The sequence below is a fragment of the Equus caballus genome, chromosome 9 (genome assembly GCF_041296265.1).
Source record: "Equus caballus isolate H_3958 breed thoroughbred chromosome 9, TB-T2T, whole genome shotgun sequence".
Taxonomy (NCBI): Eukaryota; Metazoa; Chordata; class Mammalia; order Perissodactyla; family Equidae; genus Equus; species Equus caballus.
In genome coordinates, this window is record NC_091692.1 from 56,494,465 (window position 1) to 56,514,455 (window position 19,991).

Consider the following 19,991-nt stretch of genomic DNA (forward strand, 5'->3'; position numbering starts at 1 on the left):
TGCAGTGAACATAGGGGTGCATCGGACTTTTGGAATTGCTGATTTCAAGTTCTTTGGATAGATACCCGGTAGTGGGATGGCTGGGTCATATGGTATTTCTATTTTTAATTTTTTGAGAAATCTCCATACTGTTTTCCATAGTGGCTGCACCAGTTTGCATTCCCACCAGCAGTGTATGAGGGTTCCTTTTTCTCCACAGCCTCTCCAACTTTTGTTACTTTTTGTTTTGGTTATTTTTGCCATTCTAATGGGTGTAAGCTGATGTCTTAGTGTAGTTTTGATGTGCATTTCCCTGATGATCAGTGATGATGAACATCTTTTCATGTGCCTACTGGCCATCCATATATCTTTGGAGAAATGTCTGTTCATGTCTCCTGCCCATTTTTTGATTGGATTGTTTGATTTTTTTTTGTTGTTAAGTTGTGTGAGTTCTTTATATATTATGCAGATTAACGGTTTGTCAGATATATGACTTGGCAAATATTTTTTCCCAGTTAGTGGGTTGTTTTTGGGTTTCAATCCTGTTTTCCCTTGCCTTGAAGAAGCTCTTTAGTCTGATGAAGTCCCATTTGTTTATTCTTTCTGTTGCTTCTCTTGTCTGAGAAGACATGGTGTCTGTCCAAAAAGATCCTTTTAATACTGATGTCAAAGTGTGTGCTGCCTATATTTTCTTCTAGAAGCCTTATGGTTTCAGGTCTTACCTTTAGGTCTTTGATCCATTTTGAGTTTATTTTTGTGAATGGTGAAAAAGAATGGTCAATTTTCATTCTTTTACATGTGGCTGTCCAGTTTTCCTAGCACCATTTGTTGAAAAGACTTTCTTTTCTCCATTGTATGTCCTCAGCTCCTTTGTCGAAGGTTAGCTGTCCATAGATGTGTGGTTTTATTTCTGGGCTTTCAATTCTGTTCCATTGATCTGTGCACCTGTTTTTGTACCAGTACCATGCTGTTTTGATTACTGTAGCTTTGTAGTATGTTTTGAAGTCAGGGATTGTTCTTTTTTCTCAGTATTGCTTTAGCAATTTGGGGTCTTTTGCTGCCCCATATGAAGTTTAGGATTCTTTGTTCAATTTCTGTAAAGAATGTCATTGGAATTCTGATTGGGATTGTGTCAAATCTGTAGATTGCTTTAGGTAGTATGAACATTTTAACTATGTTTATTCTTCCAATCCATGTACATGGAATGTCTTTCCATTTCTTTATGTCGTCATCAGATTCTTTCAGGAAAGTCTTGTGGTTTTCATTGTATAGGTCTTTCACTTCCTTGGTTAAATTTACCCCAAGGTTATTTATTCTTTTTATTGGGATTGTGAATGGTATTGTGTTCTTGAGTTCTTTTTCTGTTAGTTCGTTATGAGAGTATAGAAACGCTACTGATTTGTGTAAATTGATCCTATGCCCTGCAACTTTGCTGTAGTTGTTGATTATTTCTAAAAGTTTTCCAGTGGATTCTTTGGGGTTTTCTATGTATAAGATCATGTCATCTGCAAACAGCAAGAGTTTCACTTCTTCCCTCCCTATTTGGATTCCTTTTATTCCTTTCTCTTGCCTAACTGCTCTGGTCAAAACCTCCAGTACTGTGTTGAATAAGAGTGGTGATAGAGGGCATCCTTGTCTTGTTCCTGTTTTCAGGAGGATGGTGCTCAATTTTTGCCCATTGAGTATGATGTTGGCTGTGGGTTTGTCATATATGGCCTTTTTTATGTTAAGGTAATTTCCTTCTATCCCCATTTTGTTCAGAGTTTTTATCATAAATGGCTGTTGGATCTTGTCAAATGCCTTCTCTGCATCTATTGAGATGATCATGTGGTCTTTATTCCTCAGTTTGTTGATGTGGTGTATCACGTTGATTGATTTGCGGATGTTGAACCATCCCTGTGTCCCTGGTATGAATCCCACTTGATTGTGATGTGTGATCCTTTTGACATATTGCTGAATTCAGGTTGCCAAAATTTTGTTGAGAATTTTTGCATCTATGTTCATCAGCAATATTGGCCTGTAGTTTTCCTTTTTTGTGCTGTCCTTGTCAGGTTTTGGTATCAGAGTGGTGTTGGCCTCGTAGAATGTGTTAGGAAGTGTTCCATCCTCCCTAATTTTTTGGAATAGCTTGAAAAGGATAGGTATTAAATCCTCCCTGAAAGTTTGGTAGAATTCCCCAGGAAAGCCATCTGGTCCTGGGGTTTTAATCTTTGGGATGCTTTTGATTGCTGTTTCAGTCTCTTTCCTTGTGATTGGTCTATTCAGATTGTCTGTTTCTTCTTGACTCAGCTTTGGGAGGTTGTAAGAGTCTAAGAATTTATCCATTTCCTCTAGATTATCCATTTTGTTGGCATATAGTTTTTCATAGTATTCTCTTATAATCCATTGTATTTCTGCAGAGTCTGTTGTTATTTCTCCTCTTTCATTTCTAATTTTGTTTATTTGAGCTTTCTCTCTTTTTTTCTTTGTAAGTCTGGCTAGGGGTTTGTCAATTTTATTTATCTTCTCAAAGAACCAGCTCTTTGTTTCATTGATCCTTTCTACTGCCTTTTTTGTTTCCATAGCATTTATCTCTGCTCTGATTTGTATTATTTCTCTCCTTCTGCTGACTTTGGGCTTTGTTTGTTGTTCTTTTTCTAATTCAGTTAGGTGTCACTTGAGATCACTTATTTGGGGTTTTTATTGTTAAGGTGTGCCTGTATTGCAATGAATTTCCCTCTTAATACAGCTTTTGCTGCATCCCATATGAGTTGGTATGGCATGTTACCATTTTCATTTGTCTCCAGATGTTTTTTGATTTCTTCTTTAATTTCTTGAATGATCCATTGCCTGTTCAATAGCATATTGTTTAGTCTCCACATCCTTGTGCCTTTCTCAGCTTTTTTCTTGTAATTAATTTCTAGCTTCATAGCATTATGATTGGAGAAGGTACTTCTTCTTATTTGAATTTTTTAAAATTTGTAGAGGCTTGTCTTGTTTCCCAGCATATGGTCTATCCTTGAGAATGTTCCATGCATGCTTGAGAAGAATGTGTATTCTGCTGTTTTTGGATGCAGTGTTCTATATATGTCTATTAAGTCCAACTGTTTTGGCTTTTCATTTAATTCCACTGTTTCCTTGTTGTTTTTCTGTCTGGATGATCTGTCCAATGATGTGAGCAGGGTGTTGAGGTCCCCTACTATTATTGTGTTATTTTTGATATCTTCTTTTGGGTTTGTTAATAGTTGCTTTATGAACTTTGGTGCTCCTGTGTTGGGTGTATAGGTACTTATAAGCGTTATTTCTTCTTGATGGAGTGTCCCTTTGATCATTATATATTGCCCCTCTTTGTCGGGGAGAAGTATTTTTAACATTTTTGGGTAAATTTTGTTTTCTCCCTATATTTTTAAACAAAATGTGATCCCTTTATACTGTTTTGATTTATTTCTTTCTTTTCTCTTTTTTTCAAATAACAGAATATCATGGACATTTCCCCGTTTTATTTTTTGGAGATAATTCCATCATATGGATTATTTATTAACTGTGTCTCCATTGGCAATCATTCAGTTTGTTTCTGGTATTTCACTTTTATAAATCACAGACCCTTAATTATTTCCGTCCTTAAATTTTATTTGTATTTTTCATTATATCCTTAGTATAGATTATTGAATTGGTGGGTCAGGTGGTATAAAGATTTTTAAGGCACATGGTGCATATTGCCAGATTGCATTCCAAAAGTTGTATTAGCTTATACTCTCACTAGTAGTATTTAAACACTTTTTTCACCACCCATTCTCCAGCCTTAAATATTAGAATTTTTTAAAAAAGTATTCTTTAATCTGAGGGGGAACCTATCCATAAAAGACTAAAGAGGCATATGAACAGATAGCAACGTGGACACAAAAGTATGATATATATGATACAGCTGGAAAATTGAACACTGGATGTTTGATGACGATAAACAATTGAAAAATTTTTAGATGTGAAATTAATACTGTGAATATGTTAAGAGTTAATTGTTTGGAGGTCCATTCTGAAACGGTTATGGAAGAAATGATTTAATGTTGGAAATTTACAGCATTATGGGAAGGAAATAAGTAATTGAGAGTAGAGGTGAAACGAGGTTGGGCATCAGTTGATAATTGTTGAAGCTGAATGGTGGGCACATGGGGGTTTATTATGTTATTCTGTCTACTTTTATAAATATTTAAATTATTTTCATAATAGAAGTTTTAAAAATCTTTTTTTTTTTTGAGGAAGATTAGCCCTGAGCTAACTACTGCCAATCCTCCTCTTTTTTGCTGAGGAAAACTGGCCCTGAGCTAACATCATGCCCAACTTCCTCTCCTTTATATGTGGGATGCCTACCACAGCATGTTGTGCCAAGCGGTGCCATGTCCGCACCTGGGATCTGAACTGGCGGACCCCAGGCTGCTGAGAAGCGGAACATGCGAACTTAACTGCTGTGCCACCGGGCCAGGCCCCTAAAACTCTTACAACATTTAATATTTTCGTAGAAGTTAAGACAGATTAATAAAATCGCCCTGAAGATTTAGTCTTTTAACAGTATAATTATTTTCAGTGAAGTTACTAAATTGTGGATTTTGTGCTTCTCATGAGTCTAACATGCAGACATGTACCTTTTGCTTCTTCCTTTTAAGTTTGTCTGTTCCAGTATTGAATATGCTACTGAATGAACTGCTGTGCATCAGTAAAGTTCCTCCTGGGACAAAGCACGTAGACATGGATCTGGCCGCTTTACCTCCAACCACTGCCATGGCTATACTTCTCTACAATCGATGGTAAATTTTTTCTTACACCTAAAATGAGTTGCGCAGTCTCTGTTTCATTGCAAGAGGGCTTTCAGAGGTATGCTTTTAAGGGGCACCTTAGATGCCAGAAGTCTCTCAGAGGATTTGGGGAACTGGGAGTCTGATGGTGGAGAAAATTTATGACTGCATAGATGAAAAGATTATGATAAAAACGTGGATGATTTGCAAAGTTTTCATTATTTGTCAAAACTTCAGATAATTTATAAAATAAATCTTCTAAGGAGTCTTGAAAAAAATAATTGAAGTGATGTTTATAATGTATTCAGTTTTCCTTTTCTTGTCTTTTCTTCAGGGCAATTAGGACAATTGTTCAAAGTAGTTTTCCTGTCAAACAGGCAAAACCTGGACCTCCTCAGTTAAGTGTGTAAGTTGGCAGATATGACCCTTACTTGGCACTTTTTTCCATCAGAATTTTAAAAAAATTTTGCAAGTTTTTAATAACCCCTGGTACACAAGGAGTAGAGCAGAAATTGGAGGGCAGACAGCCTGCCTGAAGGTGGAGTTGTTAGAAGGGTGAACAAGTCACGTAGTGCTCTGCGTGTCTAGAGTAGAGAGCTGTGAAAAGGAAGGCGAGCGCCTTGTGCATTGTGCCTTCTATGTTCAGTGTGAGCTGACTGACCTGCTCTAAAGTACTAAGATTTTTTTTCATTTAGTTAAATTTACTTGAAGAAATATTTGTTCTGTATGTGAGAAAATTGTTTTAATATATGTACATGTTAGTTTAGAGTACAAAAGTTTGATCGCATCTAGAGTTTTAAACCTAATTCTTAAATTCCAGTTAGCAGTTTACCCAAATTTGGAGCTAGAGCACATAGTTTTTAACTTGATATAAATGAGCTTTTGCTGTCACTAAGTTTTACTCTTAAATTGAGGGGTTTGTTTTGATTCATTTTCCTAAGGAAGATTCGCCTTGAGGTAACATCTGCTGCCAATCCTCCTCTTTTTTTGCTTGAGGAAGATTGGCCCTGAGCTAACATCTGTGCTGATCTTCCTCCATTTTGTATGTGGGACACCACCACAGCATGGCTGACGAGTGGAGTAGGCCTATACTTGGGATCCGAACCCAAGAACCCAGGCTGCCAAAGTGGAGCAGGTGGAACTTGAATCACTCCAACATGGGGCCAGCCCTGGGTTTTTTTTTTTTTTTAGTGCAAAGCAAATGAGAAAATAATGGTAAATAAATGAGCCTCATCATAATTGAGTATTTTTTTAAGCATGAAAAGAAGTAGCATTAAAAACTTTGTTTAAATTCACCTTTACTTTTAAGAATGATGGTCTTAAGTTTTGAATTTTCAGTCTTTCATGTGACATTTGATATTCTCTTCAATCATTTCTTCTTTAGTATGAATCAGATGCAACAGGAGAAAGAGCTAACAGAAAATATTTTGAAAGTGGTGAGTACTGGCATCAGCTGCGCTCCAGCCTTTCTGGGACAGCATCTAGAGTGTGCATAGATGCCTCTTTAATCTTAGGTGTTTGAAAGTTGGAAAGATCGAGATGCAGTGATGTTTAGGTTTTTACTATTAGAACATAGCTTGGTAATATTCTGAATTGCACAGATTTTCAGTGTTAATGAGAGAGTGCTTTATCACCAGTTCTGTTGTCGAATATTTCATGTTACTTTAGCAGATATGAGAAACCACTCTTATAGGTTATATCTTTATATGCCTTTATATTTTCTGAAAATTCTACAATAAACGTATTATATTTTACAATTACTTTTATAGTCAGAAAGATACAGCAGTTGTTTCTGAATTAATCTCGTTAATATAAAAGTAGGAATGTGGAAATTTCTGTAATTTAAAAATGATCTCTGAATTATTTGTTTAACACCTACAGTGTGCCAGAGATACCATGTAAAGTGCCGAGGGTGGGAGAGGAGAGGGAAGATAAGAAACAAGCTGTATCTTTATAAAGCCAGTAGGCTGTAGTATTTTGAACAGGGAGGCAGAAAACCTGCATTGTTTTGTTTTTGTTATGTAGTGCCTATTAAAATGGCTGGCCCACTGAAGCATATAAACGTTTCTTGAATAAATCAGTGAAACAGTGTAAGTCTTTAAAGTGTTTTTCTTCATTAACTTTTCTGTAGAAAAAAAGATGTCAATCTTTTCCGATTTATGTTTCCCAATTTTTAATAGGAACTTAGTCTTTTTTTAAATTTAAAATAACTTTATTTCAACAAATGTAATTGCACTCCTTCTGTTAAAAATTAGCTATTAAGTATCCTGCAAATGTATTTTGATCAATACTTTTTGTGTTTAATAATTTGCTGCCATTTTTATATTTTAATAATTTGTTTATTGAATTTTTTTAGCTAAAAGAACAAGCTTCTGATTCTATTTTGGTACTAGAAGCAGCCCTTACATTAAACAAAGATCTGTATGTCCACACGATGAGAACACTGGATTTGTTGGCCATGGAACCAGGCGTGGTAAATGGAGAAACTGAGAGTTCTCCTGCTGGACTGAAGATCAGAACTGAGGAGATGCAATGCCAGGTATTATTTCAGTATTTAATCAGTGCATAGCAAATTTTTGGAAAATTTTATATGAGATCATTCTGCTACTTTTTTTTAAAGATTAGCACCTGAGCTAACGTCTGTTGCCAATCTTCCTTTTTTTTCTTCTTTTCCCCAAAGCCTCCCATTACACAGTTGTATATTCTGGTTGTGAGTGCTTCTGGCTGTGCTGTGTGGGACGAAACCTCAGCATGGCCTGATGAGCGGTGTCGTGTCCGTGCCCAGAATCCAAACCAGCGAAACCCTGGGCCTCCAGAGTGGAGCGTGCAAACGTAACCACTTGACCAGCCTCCTCCACTATTTTTAATTAGAATTTATTTTTGCCTTTGTCTCTGATTTTGACTTAAAATGCTGTTAAAACTTTGTTTGCTTTGTATTTAATCTGTAAATTTTATAAGACTTCACTTTAAATTTTTCTAAAATGGAAGGGAAATTTCATTTCATCTGTTGTCTCTGAAATAGTTTCCCAGTTGTATTTAGGAGACAGAATTTAATTACTGAGAATGTGGTGAGTGTGCAACTGATCTATGCTTCATTCAGATCATTAGAAATCTAATCAGACCAAAAAAAATTAATATTTTGTTAGACTTTGAAAAATGTGGTCTCCTAGACAAAATACCTAGTTTTTTAGGGATTTTAAGATTGTTTACTCTCAGGGGCTGACCCTGTGGCTGAGTGGCTAAGTTCACGTGCTCCGCTTCCTCGGCCTGGGGTCTGCTGGTTCAGATCCTGGGCGTGGACCTAGCACCGCTCACCAGGCCATGCTGAGGCGGCATCCCACACAGCACAATCCCACATAGCACAACCAGAAGGACCTACAATTAGAATATGCAACTATGTACTGGGAGGCTTTGGGGAGAAAAAGAAAAAAAATATTGGCAATAGATGTTAGCTTAGGTCCAGTCTTTAAAAAAACAAAGATTGCTCTCTGTAGCTCTGGACCCTAGTTCCTTTGACAGCTTTTTAGTTGATGTTTGTTATTAGATAGTGCTTTATGTATTCATGTCTTCTTTTTCCCTGCTGGATTGTAAACTCCTTGAGGTCTTTTTTTTTTTTTTTTTTTTTGAGGAAGATTAGCCCTGAGCTAACTACTGCCAATCCTCCTTGTTTTGCTGAGGAAGACTGGCCCTGAGCTCTATCCATGCCCGTCTTCCTCTACTTTATATGTGGGATGCCTGCCACAGCATGGCTTTTTGCCAAGCGGTGCCATGTCCACACCTGGGATCCAAACCCTTGAACCCCAGGCCGCCAAGAAGTGGAATGTGCGAACTTAACTGCTGCGCCACCAGGCCGGCCCCTCCTTGAGGTCTTTTTTTATGTGTATTTTGCATCTTCCTCCTTTTCTAGCACATAATCTTGAGTATGATAGAAATTCTTAAGTATTCAATGATGGCCTAAAGAGAGCCACTAGAATAGTGCCTGTTGTGTTTGTATTCTCTTTCCTTCCTTGTGTGAGTTGACATGACTTATTTAATCACCATTCCTGAAAGGGGCAGAAGTAGCTGTGACAGAGGGTTGGGAAGTATCTTTTCACATTAACTGGTTGCAGAGTTGAAGGTAATCATTTTTTCTTTTTTTAAAGATTTTATTTTTCCTTTTTCTCCCCAAAGCCTCCCGGTACATTGTTGTGTATTTTTAGTTGTGGGTCCTTCTAGTTGTGGCATGTGGGATGCTGCCTCAGTGTGGCCTGATGAGCGGTGCCGTGTCTGCACCCAGGATTCGAACCAGCAAAACCACAGGCCGCTGCAGCGGAGCGTACAGGGCCAGCCCCTAATCATTTTTTCAAGACCTAATGAGGGGGAGGTTACAGTAGGAGTAATGAGGCATTGACACTTGGTAGCGTCTTTAAATCATTAATGAAGCTTGCATATAGGAGGGTTTCTGGTACTGTCATATTGTATAATCACTGAGAGTCTGTTTAAAAGTTATCGGTAACAGTTCTTATTTTCACAGTATGGATGACACAATCTCAAAAACAAAACACAGCTCTTGGGGCCGGCCCGGTGATGCAGCAGTTAAGTGTGCATGTTCTGCTTTGGCAGCCCAGGGTTCACCGGTTTGGATCCTAGGTGCAGACATGGCACCACTTGGCAAGCTATGCTGTGGCAGGCGTCCCACATATAAAGTAGAGGATGATGGGCACGGATGCTAGCTCAGGGCCAGTTTTCCTTGGCAAAAAGAGGAGGATTGGTGGCAGATGTTAGCTCAGGGCTAATCTTCCTCAAAAAAAAAAAACACCAAAAAAACCCCACAACTCTTAAGAAACACCTGGATGTCCTAGGTAAACTTGATCAATATTTTTTTACATATCTGAGTCATAATTCCTGTTTTGTAATGGCAAATCAGTAGTAATACTCATTTCCTGGCATGTTAATATTTAAAGGGCATTCTTTGTGTTACTTAAATTTATCTGACTCAGAAAAAACCGTTTAAGTTTTCTCTCAATAAAACCAAAAGTATTATTGTCCTTCAGGGCAGCTTCATTATCAGGTGTTTTTTTTTTTTTTAACCTATTAGCCACCTCTTAACTATAAAATTTAAACTTGTTTTGTTGTTTTCTTTTTTTTAAAGATTTTATTTTTCGTTTTCTCCCCAAGGCCCCCTGGTACATAGTTGTATATATATATGTTTTTTAGTTGTGGGTTCTTCTAGTTGTGGCATGTGGGATGCTGCCTTAGCATTGCTTGATGAACGGTGCCATGTCCGCGCCGAGGATCCAAACCGGCGAAACCCTGGGCCGCCGAAGTGGAGCACGTGAACTTAACCAGTTGGCCATGCGGCCGGCCCCTAAACTTGTTTTAATGACTAGTCAGTTAGAATAGTAATACTTGAAAATGTCTCTTTGATATCTTGTCCTCTGTCTTTGCCTGGAGAGGGGAATTACATGTAACTATAAATGTATGCATATGTGTGTGTGTGCGTGCATGTGTATAAAATCTGTATGTGTATTATATATCCTATATAATGGTATATATACACATACACACTCTTGTTTTTTTTTTTAACTTTTTTAACACCCTTTTACTCCAGATGAGAGAAAGCTTTCTAGAAGGAAAATCAGCCAAACATTTAGTGTAGACTGGATAGTGCAAAGCAGTATTCTAGGGGCCAGCCCAGTGGTGTAGCGGTTAAGTTTGCACACTCCGCTTTGGTGACCCACTGTTCGCTGGTTCGGATCTCAGGGGTGGACCTAGACACTGCTCATCAAGCCGTGCTATGGCGGTGTCTCACATGCAAAAGAGAGGAACATTGGCACAGATGTTAGCTTAGGGACAGTCTTCCTCAAGCAAAAGAGGAAGATTGGCAACAGATGTTAGCTCAGGGCCAAGCTTCCTCACCAAAAAAAAAAAGCCCCAAAAAAACTATTCTAGAGGCTGAGAAGAATTAATCTTGATATGTTGGACTGGACAGACTAGTACCTATAATGCATATCAGTAAAGAGTAGTTCCCTAGTGAGTACCAGCGACCGTTAGAGCTTAGGAGTTTAGCAGAGGAGTAAGTATCTGTTGGCTAAGGTTGATTTGATGTAAATGGAAATAAGGCTGGTGGAACGAAGTTCGTTTCTTGGATCTGATATGAATGGGAAATTGAGGAGATGAGTGTGAATGAAATGGAGGAGAATAGAGAAGTTTGGAGAGGGAAGTTAGTCCAGATTCCGAGATACTTGAAGATCAGGCCAAGGGATTTGAACTTTCTCCTACTCGAGGGAATAATTTGAAGACTTTTTAGGAAAGTCAGATCAAGAAGACTGATCTGTCAGCCATGTGTAGAATAAACTTGACGGGATAATAATAGCCTAGGGATCTGGGTTCAAGCCTGGGCTCTGACAGTACTTGGTTATATGCTTTTAAGTAGACATGTTGCTTTCTGGGCCTTAGTATTCTTGTCTGTAAAATAGCCCATTTGAGCTAAATGATCTGAGTCTTTGAGTTGTGCATTTGAGGAATGTAGGCATCAATTTAAGAAAGTTCTTAGAGGCATATACAAATTCTTTTGGAAAAAGACAGCTGGAAATGTACTAATTTTATAGTCACTAATTCAAATTTCTCAACATTTTACTCCGGCCAGCCCTGTTACCGTAGACATTTGCCCCCACCTGCTTTGGAGAGACCCCCCGGCCCCTGCCGTGTCTGTTCCCTTCTTCTGTGTTAGAGAATTCCCTGCCTTCTTAGAATTGATGGGAGACAGAGCCTGCTTCTATCATAGAACTGAAAACTCCTAATACTGGCTTTCTCTAGCCTTATCCTGCTTGAGGGCAAGCTTGTCACATAGGTGTGACAAACAGGTACGTTTAGTTTAGACTGAATCAGGAGCTAGTAAGTCAATGAAGTGAGGATGATAGAGAATCCATTGTGATGGTGAGTAGCAGCAAGAGTGACAGTGAAGTCTAGTTTCCTGGGACAGCCTGAGCAGGAGTGTGGCTGCTGCTGTCAGTGTCTAGTGCTTGCTGGTGGCTGCGGGTGATAGGAGCCGTGGAGTCTGGGCTTGCAGTGTCTGCAGTGGTATCTCACTAGAGCAGTTTTGGCTGTTGTCCTGGCTGCTTGTTTCCCTCCCCTCTTGTTTTCCAAGTCTGATTCTTTGGCCTTCCCAGTAATTCTCTAGGCCCCCTGAAATCTTAGCAGTAAATATTTGCTGCTTAAGTAAGTCAGAGTTGGTTTCTGTTGCTTGTGACCAAGAACATCTAGACTCAGTGAACATTGTTTCACTGCTTATTGTGATATCTTTTTTCCCCTATACATATACCTGTGTTTTGCTGAGATAAAGATAATTTTGAATTTTGTCAGCTCTTTAAAAAGTTCATGAAAAATTAAGCATGTTGGTATTCATTACCATTTCAGGTATGTTATGATTTGGGCACTGCATACTTCCAGCAAGGCTCTGCAAATTCAGCTATCTATGAAAAGGCCAGAGAAAAATTTTTTAGAACCAAAGAACTAATTTCAGAGGTAAGTATAGTTGTAACAGGCATCTAAACAGTCCTTTAGAAGATTTATGTATTTTTTGGCTTTAATTTTTCTCATGATTAAAAAAAATAAGTGTTTATTGTAGTAACTTTGGGAAATTCAAAAAAGTACTGAAAACATTTAAAAAAAATGTATAGGGGCCGAACTGGTGGTTAAGCAGCAGTTAAGTTTGCACATTCCACTTCTCAGTGGCCCGGGGTTCACCGGTTCGGGTCCCGGGGGCAGACATGGCACCGCTTGGCAAAAGCCATGCTGTGGTAGGTGTCCCACGTATAAAGTAGAGGAAGATGGGCATGGATGTTAGCTCAAGCCAGTCTTCCTCAGCAAAACAAGGAGGATTGGCAGTAGTTAGCTCAGGGCTAATCTTCCTCAAAAAAAAAAATCTATAATACCACTGCCTGGAAATAACCCCTTTTGCCATTTTAACTTATTTTCTTCCAATTTTTATTCTTTCTGTATGTTTTTGTACAGTTAAGCTTTTACTATGTATACTATTTTGTATCTTGCTTAAATCTTTGAATAGACATTTTGAATGTATTCTGTTATATAGGGATATATATAGATATCCCTAATGTTTGGGCATTTAGGTTGTTCAGTGTTTTTATTTATTATAAAGCTGCAATATTTGTATCTCCAAGCATAAATTTTTGTTCTAATTTTGGGTACTTTCAAGTTAAAGTCCTGTGAGTAGAATTACCATGTCAGTGGTTATTAATTTTAGAAAGGCTGTGATATATAAAACCAAATTGCTTTCCAGGTACTTTTCTCTCAGGGTGCTCCAATCAGCAGGGAGTTTTCTTTTTGAATTGCTAATATGATGGGTGAAATATAGTATCTTTAAAAAATTTGCATTTCCTTGATTCCGAGTAAGGGTAAACTTCTTCATGTGCTTATTATTTACATTTTTCTTTCTGCGATTCAGACAACTGAATTTTAAAGTGTATTGCTAGGTTTTTGTGTCCCTGGTGCCTAGAAAAATTCCCACTTCAATTTCTCCTTTCCTCACGAGAGAAATTGATTAAATGTGCTGGAGATTTATTTTAAATGTTTTCTAGATCCATTGGGAATCCCCATATTACTTTATCCAGGGAACTGATCAGTCTTCTAATTTCATGGCATTTCAGATATAGTAATTTAAAACTTTAATTTTTTTTTTTTTTTCAAGGCAAGATGTTTAAAGATTTTATTTTTTTTTCCTTCTTCTCCCCAAAGACCCCCGGTACATAGTTGTATATTCTTCGTTGTGGGTCCTTCTAGTTGTGGCATGTGGGACGCTGCCTCAGCGTGGGTTAATGAGCAGTGCCATGTCTGCGCCCAGGATTCGAACCAACGAAACACTGGGCCGCCTGCAGCAGAGCGTGTGAACTTAACCACTCGGCCACGGGGCCAGCCCCTAAAACTTCAATTTTTTTAAAAAAATTCTTCTGTTTTGGTAGAAACATTCCCATTCTTTCCATTTGAGTGAAGATTGAGTTTTCTTTGCTCTCTCCCTTTAAATATCTGCCAAGTGTATGTATTTTTCAGTATTTTAAGCTTGTTTTTAACGGTGTTCACTCTTTGTGACTCAGTGTATTAATTGTCATATCTTAGAGTGATAATGTCTGCCTTTTGTATGATGGCCTGAAAACTCTAAACCAGGAGTCAGCAAACTTTTTTTTATAAAGGGCCAGATAGTATTTTAGGCTTTGTGGGTGATATGGAGTTTCTATTGCATATTCTCATTTGTTGTCTTCTTAGTTTTTTTTAGCTTTACAGCCCTAAGAATTGTTCTTAGCTCAAGGGCTGTACGGCAGACCAGCCACAGCCTGGATTTGGCCCATGAGCAATAGTTTGCTGACTCCTGTTCTAAACCTTTAATCTTTTTGTTATGTTTCCTCCAGCCCTGAATTTTCCATTAGTGTTTTCTTGGGCTGTTAAAATGCACTGTGTGTGCGCTAGACTATTGTTTCTATTACATTGATGGATAACGGTATATACCTCTTACTTTACAGATAGGTTCATTATCTCTTCATTGTACCATAGATGAGAAGCGGTTAGCTGGCTATTGTCAAGCATGTAATGTTCTTGTACCTTCTTCTGATAGTACCTCTCAACAGTTGACTCCATATAGTCAAGTCCATATTTGTTTGAGATCTGGCAACTATCAGGTAAGATGTATGATGGGCTTGCAATAGTATAGTTGAAAAGCTTTGGAAGCCAGAAGAACTGAGTTCAAATCCTGGCACCACCAGTTGTGTCATTTGGGGGAAGTCAAACTGTCAGATTGGCCAATAAAATAGTGGTAATAATGAGCCCATTTCATAGGCTTCTTATGAGAACCAAGTGAGAAGTTACAGTTTATAAACTCTTAAGGCAAAGCACTATGTAACTGTTCATTTCTTATCATTGATATTATCCTTTCTTGAAGGTACAGTTTGTCCATTTTAAGTAAATTTTGTAAGAAACTCTGTAAGCACAGCTTTCAACTTTTAAAATTATAAGTAGAGAATTTTTAGTTTTATGGAGCCTGCAAGTGTTCCGATTTGAAAGTGTGGCCTTGTCGCCCACCCTTGCTGGCCACTGCCAGTATTGAGGCTGAGGAGAAAGTGAGCAGAGCGGTTTTGGTAGTTTTGGATGGTCTGTTACAGTGCCCACTTTGCCACTGAGCCTGGTCGTCATCTTAGTTTGACTCATGAAGAGGGCTTGAATGAGTCTGTTGAGATTTTTATTGTCCCCTCTGGGTATACATCTTTAGTTTTTCATTGAAATCACTGGTAATTAGGATTTGTACTTTTAAAATCTTTATTGGAAACTTTCAGTGTAGAAAGTGAACAGTGCCTTCATGTTATTCAAGATGGGACTCATGACATAATAAAGCTCTACTCTGCCTTTACTCTTGTCTCCAGATGGGCTTCTAGCCCAGTTCATTCTTCTCAACTAGAGTTAATTTTTTTCATAGAAAGTAGAAGAAGGGAGGTAGCACTTCCTCCCCATACCTCTGGCCCTTTTTTCAAATTCTTTTTTTGCCCTAGGAAAGAAAATTAGGCTTCCTTGAGGATGGATTACAGATGCAAACGAATGTATTAAAGACTAGAGATCTTTCAGTTATACATCCCTATGTCTTGTGGAGGGTGGGCATCATTTTTCATAAGATGTAGAATCTTTAAGAAGCTCACCAGAGTGGTAAGACCTGTGCAAACACGACCTTAGAAATATTACTCATAGGTCGACGCATGTTACTGTGCATATAATAAAGTGCAAGAATGTGTGAGTCAGGAATTAGTGTAATGGGTAGGTAGGAAGAGGAAAATAGCGATTTTGTTGGAACTCTGAAATTTATCACTTCGGTTATGCAGGATTATCTTAGAAATCGTATTCAACTTTTTATTTGAATAGGGTTCTCTTTCTGTGAACTCTGTATTTGGTGCTGAACAAGCACTTGTCGAACAGCTGTAACAAATGTGTCTTCTCCCATCTGGGGAGTGGCTCTCTTGCCCTGTGCAGCCCTGCCTTGCTTCTGTTGCTACGGAGGTGAAACAGTGGTGAAACAAAGCTCTTTAGTTTTGAAACCACTTTGATCAGTACTTTTGTGGTAGCAGCTGATGAGCTTTAACTGTCTCCAGGAATCCTGTTCCCCGTCTCCCCATGCTGTCACCCCTCTCTCCTCCTCTTCCGTTGCTTGAGAAAGCTGAGAAGTCTGTTTGTAATAATGTTCTGTGTATTTTCTGTGATTCACTAAATAATATCTTTTAAACCATTTAAATTTGTTAGAATAGTTTCTTAGTGTATGTTTTTTTCCAGCTGAACTATTTTAAAGTGTTATATTTGTCATATTTTAAAAAGTTGCTTGTATTAACCTGTGTTTAAAGTGGATGAGAAAATATTTTCAAACTTCTTTCTAATAACATGGCTGACTTGCCTCTTATTGATTGATTCTTCCCTTCCCTTTCATTTTTAGTCCATGATCTTCAATTTAAAGAAAGGTGGGGTTATTTAATTTTAAAATTTTGGAAAGAGAAGATTTTCCTAGTAAGATATTTTTATGATTTTCTTCAACTTGTATTTTCCATTATACAAAGACTTTTTAAAAACAATTTTTAATTTTCTGTTTTTTGGAAAAGACTTTTTAAAAATAAACTTCACCCTGATTTTTGAAATGGATGCAATTTCATGCCTGTCTTCCAGGAAGTTATAAAGATTTTCATTGAAGATAACTTAACCTTCAGTTTACCTGTCCAGTTCCGGCAGTCAGTACTAAGAGAACTCTTCCAGAAAGCTCAACAGGGGTAAGTAAGTAAATTGAAGAATTTCTTTTTGATTTTTGAGTAAAAGAGCAAGTATGCATTTTGGGTTTATCAAAAACACACCTCCAAATGACCTAATAAGTCTGTGACACAGTCCTGTCACTTTTGTTAGGACATGGGAAATTGACATAGCCGGAGGAGCCAGCATACCCGTCATCTGATCCGTTTTAAAAGTGCATGGGGAAAAAGAATTCTACACAGCAGAATTCGAGTCTGTTACCTAATCTGTAACTACATTGTCCCTTGATAAATTCAAAACCTTTCTGTTCTGCCTTTTTTATCCCTGACTTGAGTATTTACTGGTGTGCCTAAATATCCTAAAATATTACCTATCGAGAGTAAATGGCTCATTCTTGTGAATTTACTTTTGTAATATATACCTTTCTTTTATTAAAAAAAAAATATATTAGTGGATCTACTTTTGTGTTCTACAGAAGTGAAGCTCTAGATGAAATCTGTTTTAAAGTCTGTGCCTGTAACACAGTCCGTGATATATTGGAAGGCAGAACAATTAGTGTTCAATTTAACCAGCTATTTCTCACACCTAATAAAGAGAAAATCGACTTTCTTCTTGAGGTGAGACATTTTCTCTCCTTCTGATTGGTAGTTTTGGTTTAAGCTTACCAATGACCTCTTAGTTGCCGCCTCCAGTGCCCTTTTTCCTGTCTCTGTCTGTCTGACCTCCTGGCTGGTCGTTGATGCTGCTGACGGGCTGTGCTCTCCACCTTGTCCTCTGCTAGAGCGCTTTTCTAGCTCTCCGAGTTCCTTCTCACACCCTCACTTGGATTCTCCTTGGTCTTTCATTGACCTCTCTTTTACTTTCCCTTTAATGTATTTGTTTACAAAAGTTTTATCCTTGGTGCACTCATCTTCTCGTATCATTTTTATTCTCATTCAAAGCTTCAGTCATCTGTTCAGTCACCTCTTTACTTAAAACTCCCCAATCCTGCCTCTGGCCTCTCATGTGAGCACCAGAATATGCTTCTACTGGATGTTTCTGCCTCTTTCTCGAACGATCTTAATGCAGTAGACTTTGAGAGAAGTACATAAAGCACAGTTAATACCACTTAGTTCCAGAAATATAACATTGCTAACGGTCTAGAAGTCCTTCTTGTGCTCTTTCTCAAACCCTCTCTCCCTTCCCTGAGGAAACTGCTGTCCTGCCTTTTGTGATAATCTTTTCCTTGCTTTTCTTTACAGTTGTATCACCTTTGTATGCACCCTGAAAGAGTATTCTTTAATTCGCCTCTTGTGAACTTCATGTAAATGAAATCATACAAAATACATTCATTTTCTTTCACTAAACATATTTGAGGGATATCTTTTCAAGTTATTGCCTACAGATAGAGTTTTTTTTCCATTGATGTGTAGGGTGTTATTACGTGACCATATATGTATAACGTGACCACATATATATAATATACGTGACCATGTCACAATTCATCCATTCTTATCATAGACATTTGCATTGTTTACAGTTTATGGCTATTGTGCTGCTTGGAACGTAACTGTACATATATAGTGATGCACACATGTACCATTTGTCTATGTTATGTACCTAGAGAAAGTGTATCTGCAGTATTACTTCATAATATCAAAGTGTTTGTGCTGCCAGCATGTGTGAGAGTTCTCATTGGTTAATCCTTGCCAGCCCTTGGTATTTTCAGATTTGCCTGTCAGATCATTGTATAGTGGTATCTCATTGAGGTTTTAATTTCCATTTACCTGTTACTGAGGAATTCACAACTTTTCATTTACTTTTTTGCTCATATAGATTTCGTCTTTTGAGGTACCTGTTGCTAGTGGTATGCCTTGGTTTTCTGTTGGGTTGTCAATGTTTGTTTTTTTTTCACAGGAGTTTTTTTGTAGGAGATCTTTATATATTCTGTCCTTTACCAATTTTAAATATTGCAGGTATCTTCTCTGAGTTTGACTTCTCTTTTAACTTTCTTTTTAGTGTTTTTAAAACTGTTAATTTTAATATAATAAAATTTATCAATCTTTTCCATAAAGGAAAAGATTAGTGATTTCTGTCTTGTTTAAGAAAGATTTTCCTATCCTGAGATCATGATGATAGTTTTATATTTTATCTTCCAAAAGCTTTATAGGTTAGCCTTCCTTTCACATTTGGGTCTTTAATCCATCTACAATTGATTTTTGTGTATCACATGAAGTAGGGGGTCTCATGTCACTTCTTTTCCTCTATATGACTGTCCATTTCTTCCAGTACCATTTATTGAAAGATCCATCTTTATCTGCCAATCATCACTGCTACCTCTGTTGCACGCCAAGTGTCCATCCTTCTCGGGGCCTGTTTCTGGGACTCTATTCTGTACCACTTTTCTATTTGTCCTTACGTCAGTATCCCTGTGTCTTGATATCATCTAGAGCACTAACCTTGCTTTTCAAAGTTGTATTGGTTATGCTTGTCCTTTGCACCATCTTCTAAACACACAGATAAGCCCAGTGGATTTTTGTTTGGCATTACATGACATTTAAAAACTAATTTGAGAAGAATTAGTATCTTTACAATATTGAGTCTTCTAATCCCTGAATTGGTACAGCTCTTGATTGATTTAGGCATTCTTTAATGTCCCTCAGAGCTTTATAATTTTTCCATAGAAGTTTTTATTTTCTATATGCACTTGAAAATAGATTATGCATTGGTATAGAGGAACACTTGAACTTTGTATAATGATTTTGTTTTCAGCTACTTTGCTAAACTCTTAACAATTCTGTTAGTTCATCTGTAAGTTCATTTGTTTTTCTAAATGGTCTTCATCTATAAATAATGCATTTTGGTATTTTCCTTCTCTAACCTTTTCATTTTTATTTCTTTTTCCTTGTTCTTTTTGTGCTGACAGTGACCTCTCCCGTACAGTGTTCAGTAGAAGGGGCTGCTGGGCTTCTTGGTCTCATTCTCAGTCTCAGAGGAAAAGCCTGTACTGTTTCACCATAGTTAGAGTGATGTTTATTGTAGGGTTTTCTTGTAGCCACTCTTGATCTGATTAAGGAAGTTTCCATGTATCCTTAGTTCACTAAGGGCTCTTTTTTTTTAAATCATGAATGATTTTCAGATTTTATTGATTACTTTTTTATACTATGATGAGCACATAATTTAATTTGTCTCTTCTAATCTGTTAATGTGGTGAAGTATATTAATTAATTTTTAAATGCTAAACCAGCTTCACTTGTCTGGATAAACACAATAGGTTGTGATCTTTTTTCCTTTTACTTGCAATGTAATCGACATATAACGTTGTATTAGTTTATGTGTCTTTCATGATCTTTTTTTAATATACGTTACTGGATTCGGTTTGCTGGTATTTTAAGATTTTTTACATTCATGTGTGAGATTGATGCATCTATTTTTTTCTTTTTTGTATCAAGGTCTTGCTTGCATCATAAATAAATTGGGGTCTGTATCACTTTTCTT

The 19,991-nt window shown here is 37.5% G+C and overlaps 1 protein-coding gene across 3 annotated transcripts in view; it reads left to right on the forward strand.

Moving 5' to 3' along the window:
• The window catches only part of INTS8 (integrator complex subunit 8), a 66,361-nt gene that overhangs the window by 3,495 nt on the left and 42,875 nt on the right, over positions 1 to 19,991 (forward strand). For all 3 annotated transcript variants that reach the window (XM_023648705.2, XM_023648707.2, XM_070222352.1), the window contains exons 3-10: positions 4,620 to 4,760; positions 5,083 to 5,154; positions 6,133 to 6,184; positions 7,105 to 7,287; positions 12,147 to 12,254; positions 14,264 to 14,419; positions 16,437 to 16,537; positions 16,990 to 17,131. In XM_023648705.2, the coding sequence (XP_023504473.2) occupies positions 4,620 to 4,760; positions 5,083 to 5,154; positions 6,133 to 6,184; positions 7,105 to 7,287; positions 12,147 to 12,254; positions 14,264 to 14,419; positions 16,437 to 16,537; positions 16,990 to 17,131 (955 nt within the window). The remainder of the gene's footprint in view (positions 1 to 4,619; positions 4,761 to 5,082; positions 5,155 to 6,132; positions 6,185 to 7,104; positions 7,288 to 12,146; positions 12,255 to 14,263; positions 14,420 to 16,436; positions 16,538 to 16,989; positions 17,132 to 19,991) is intronic.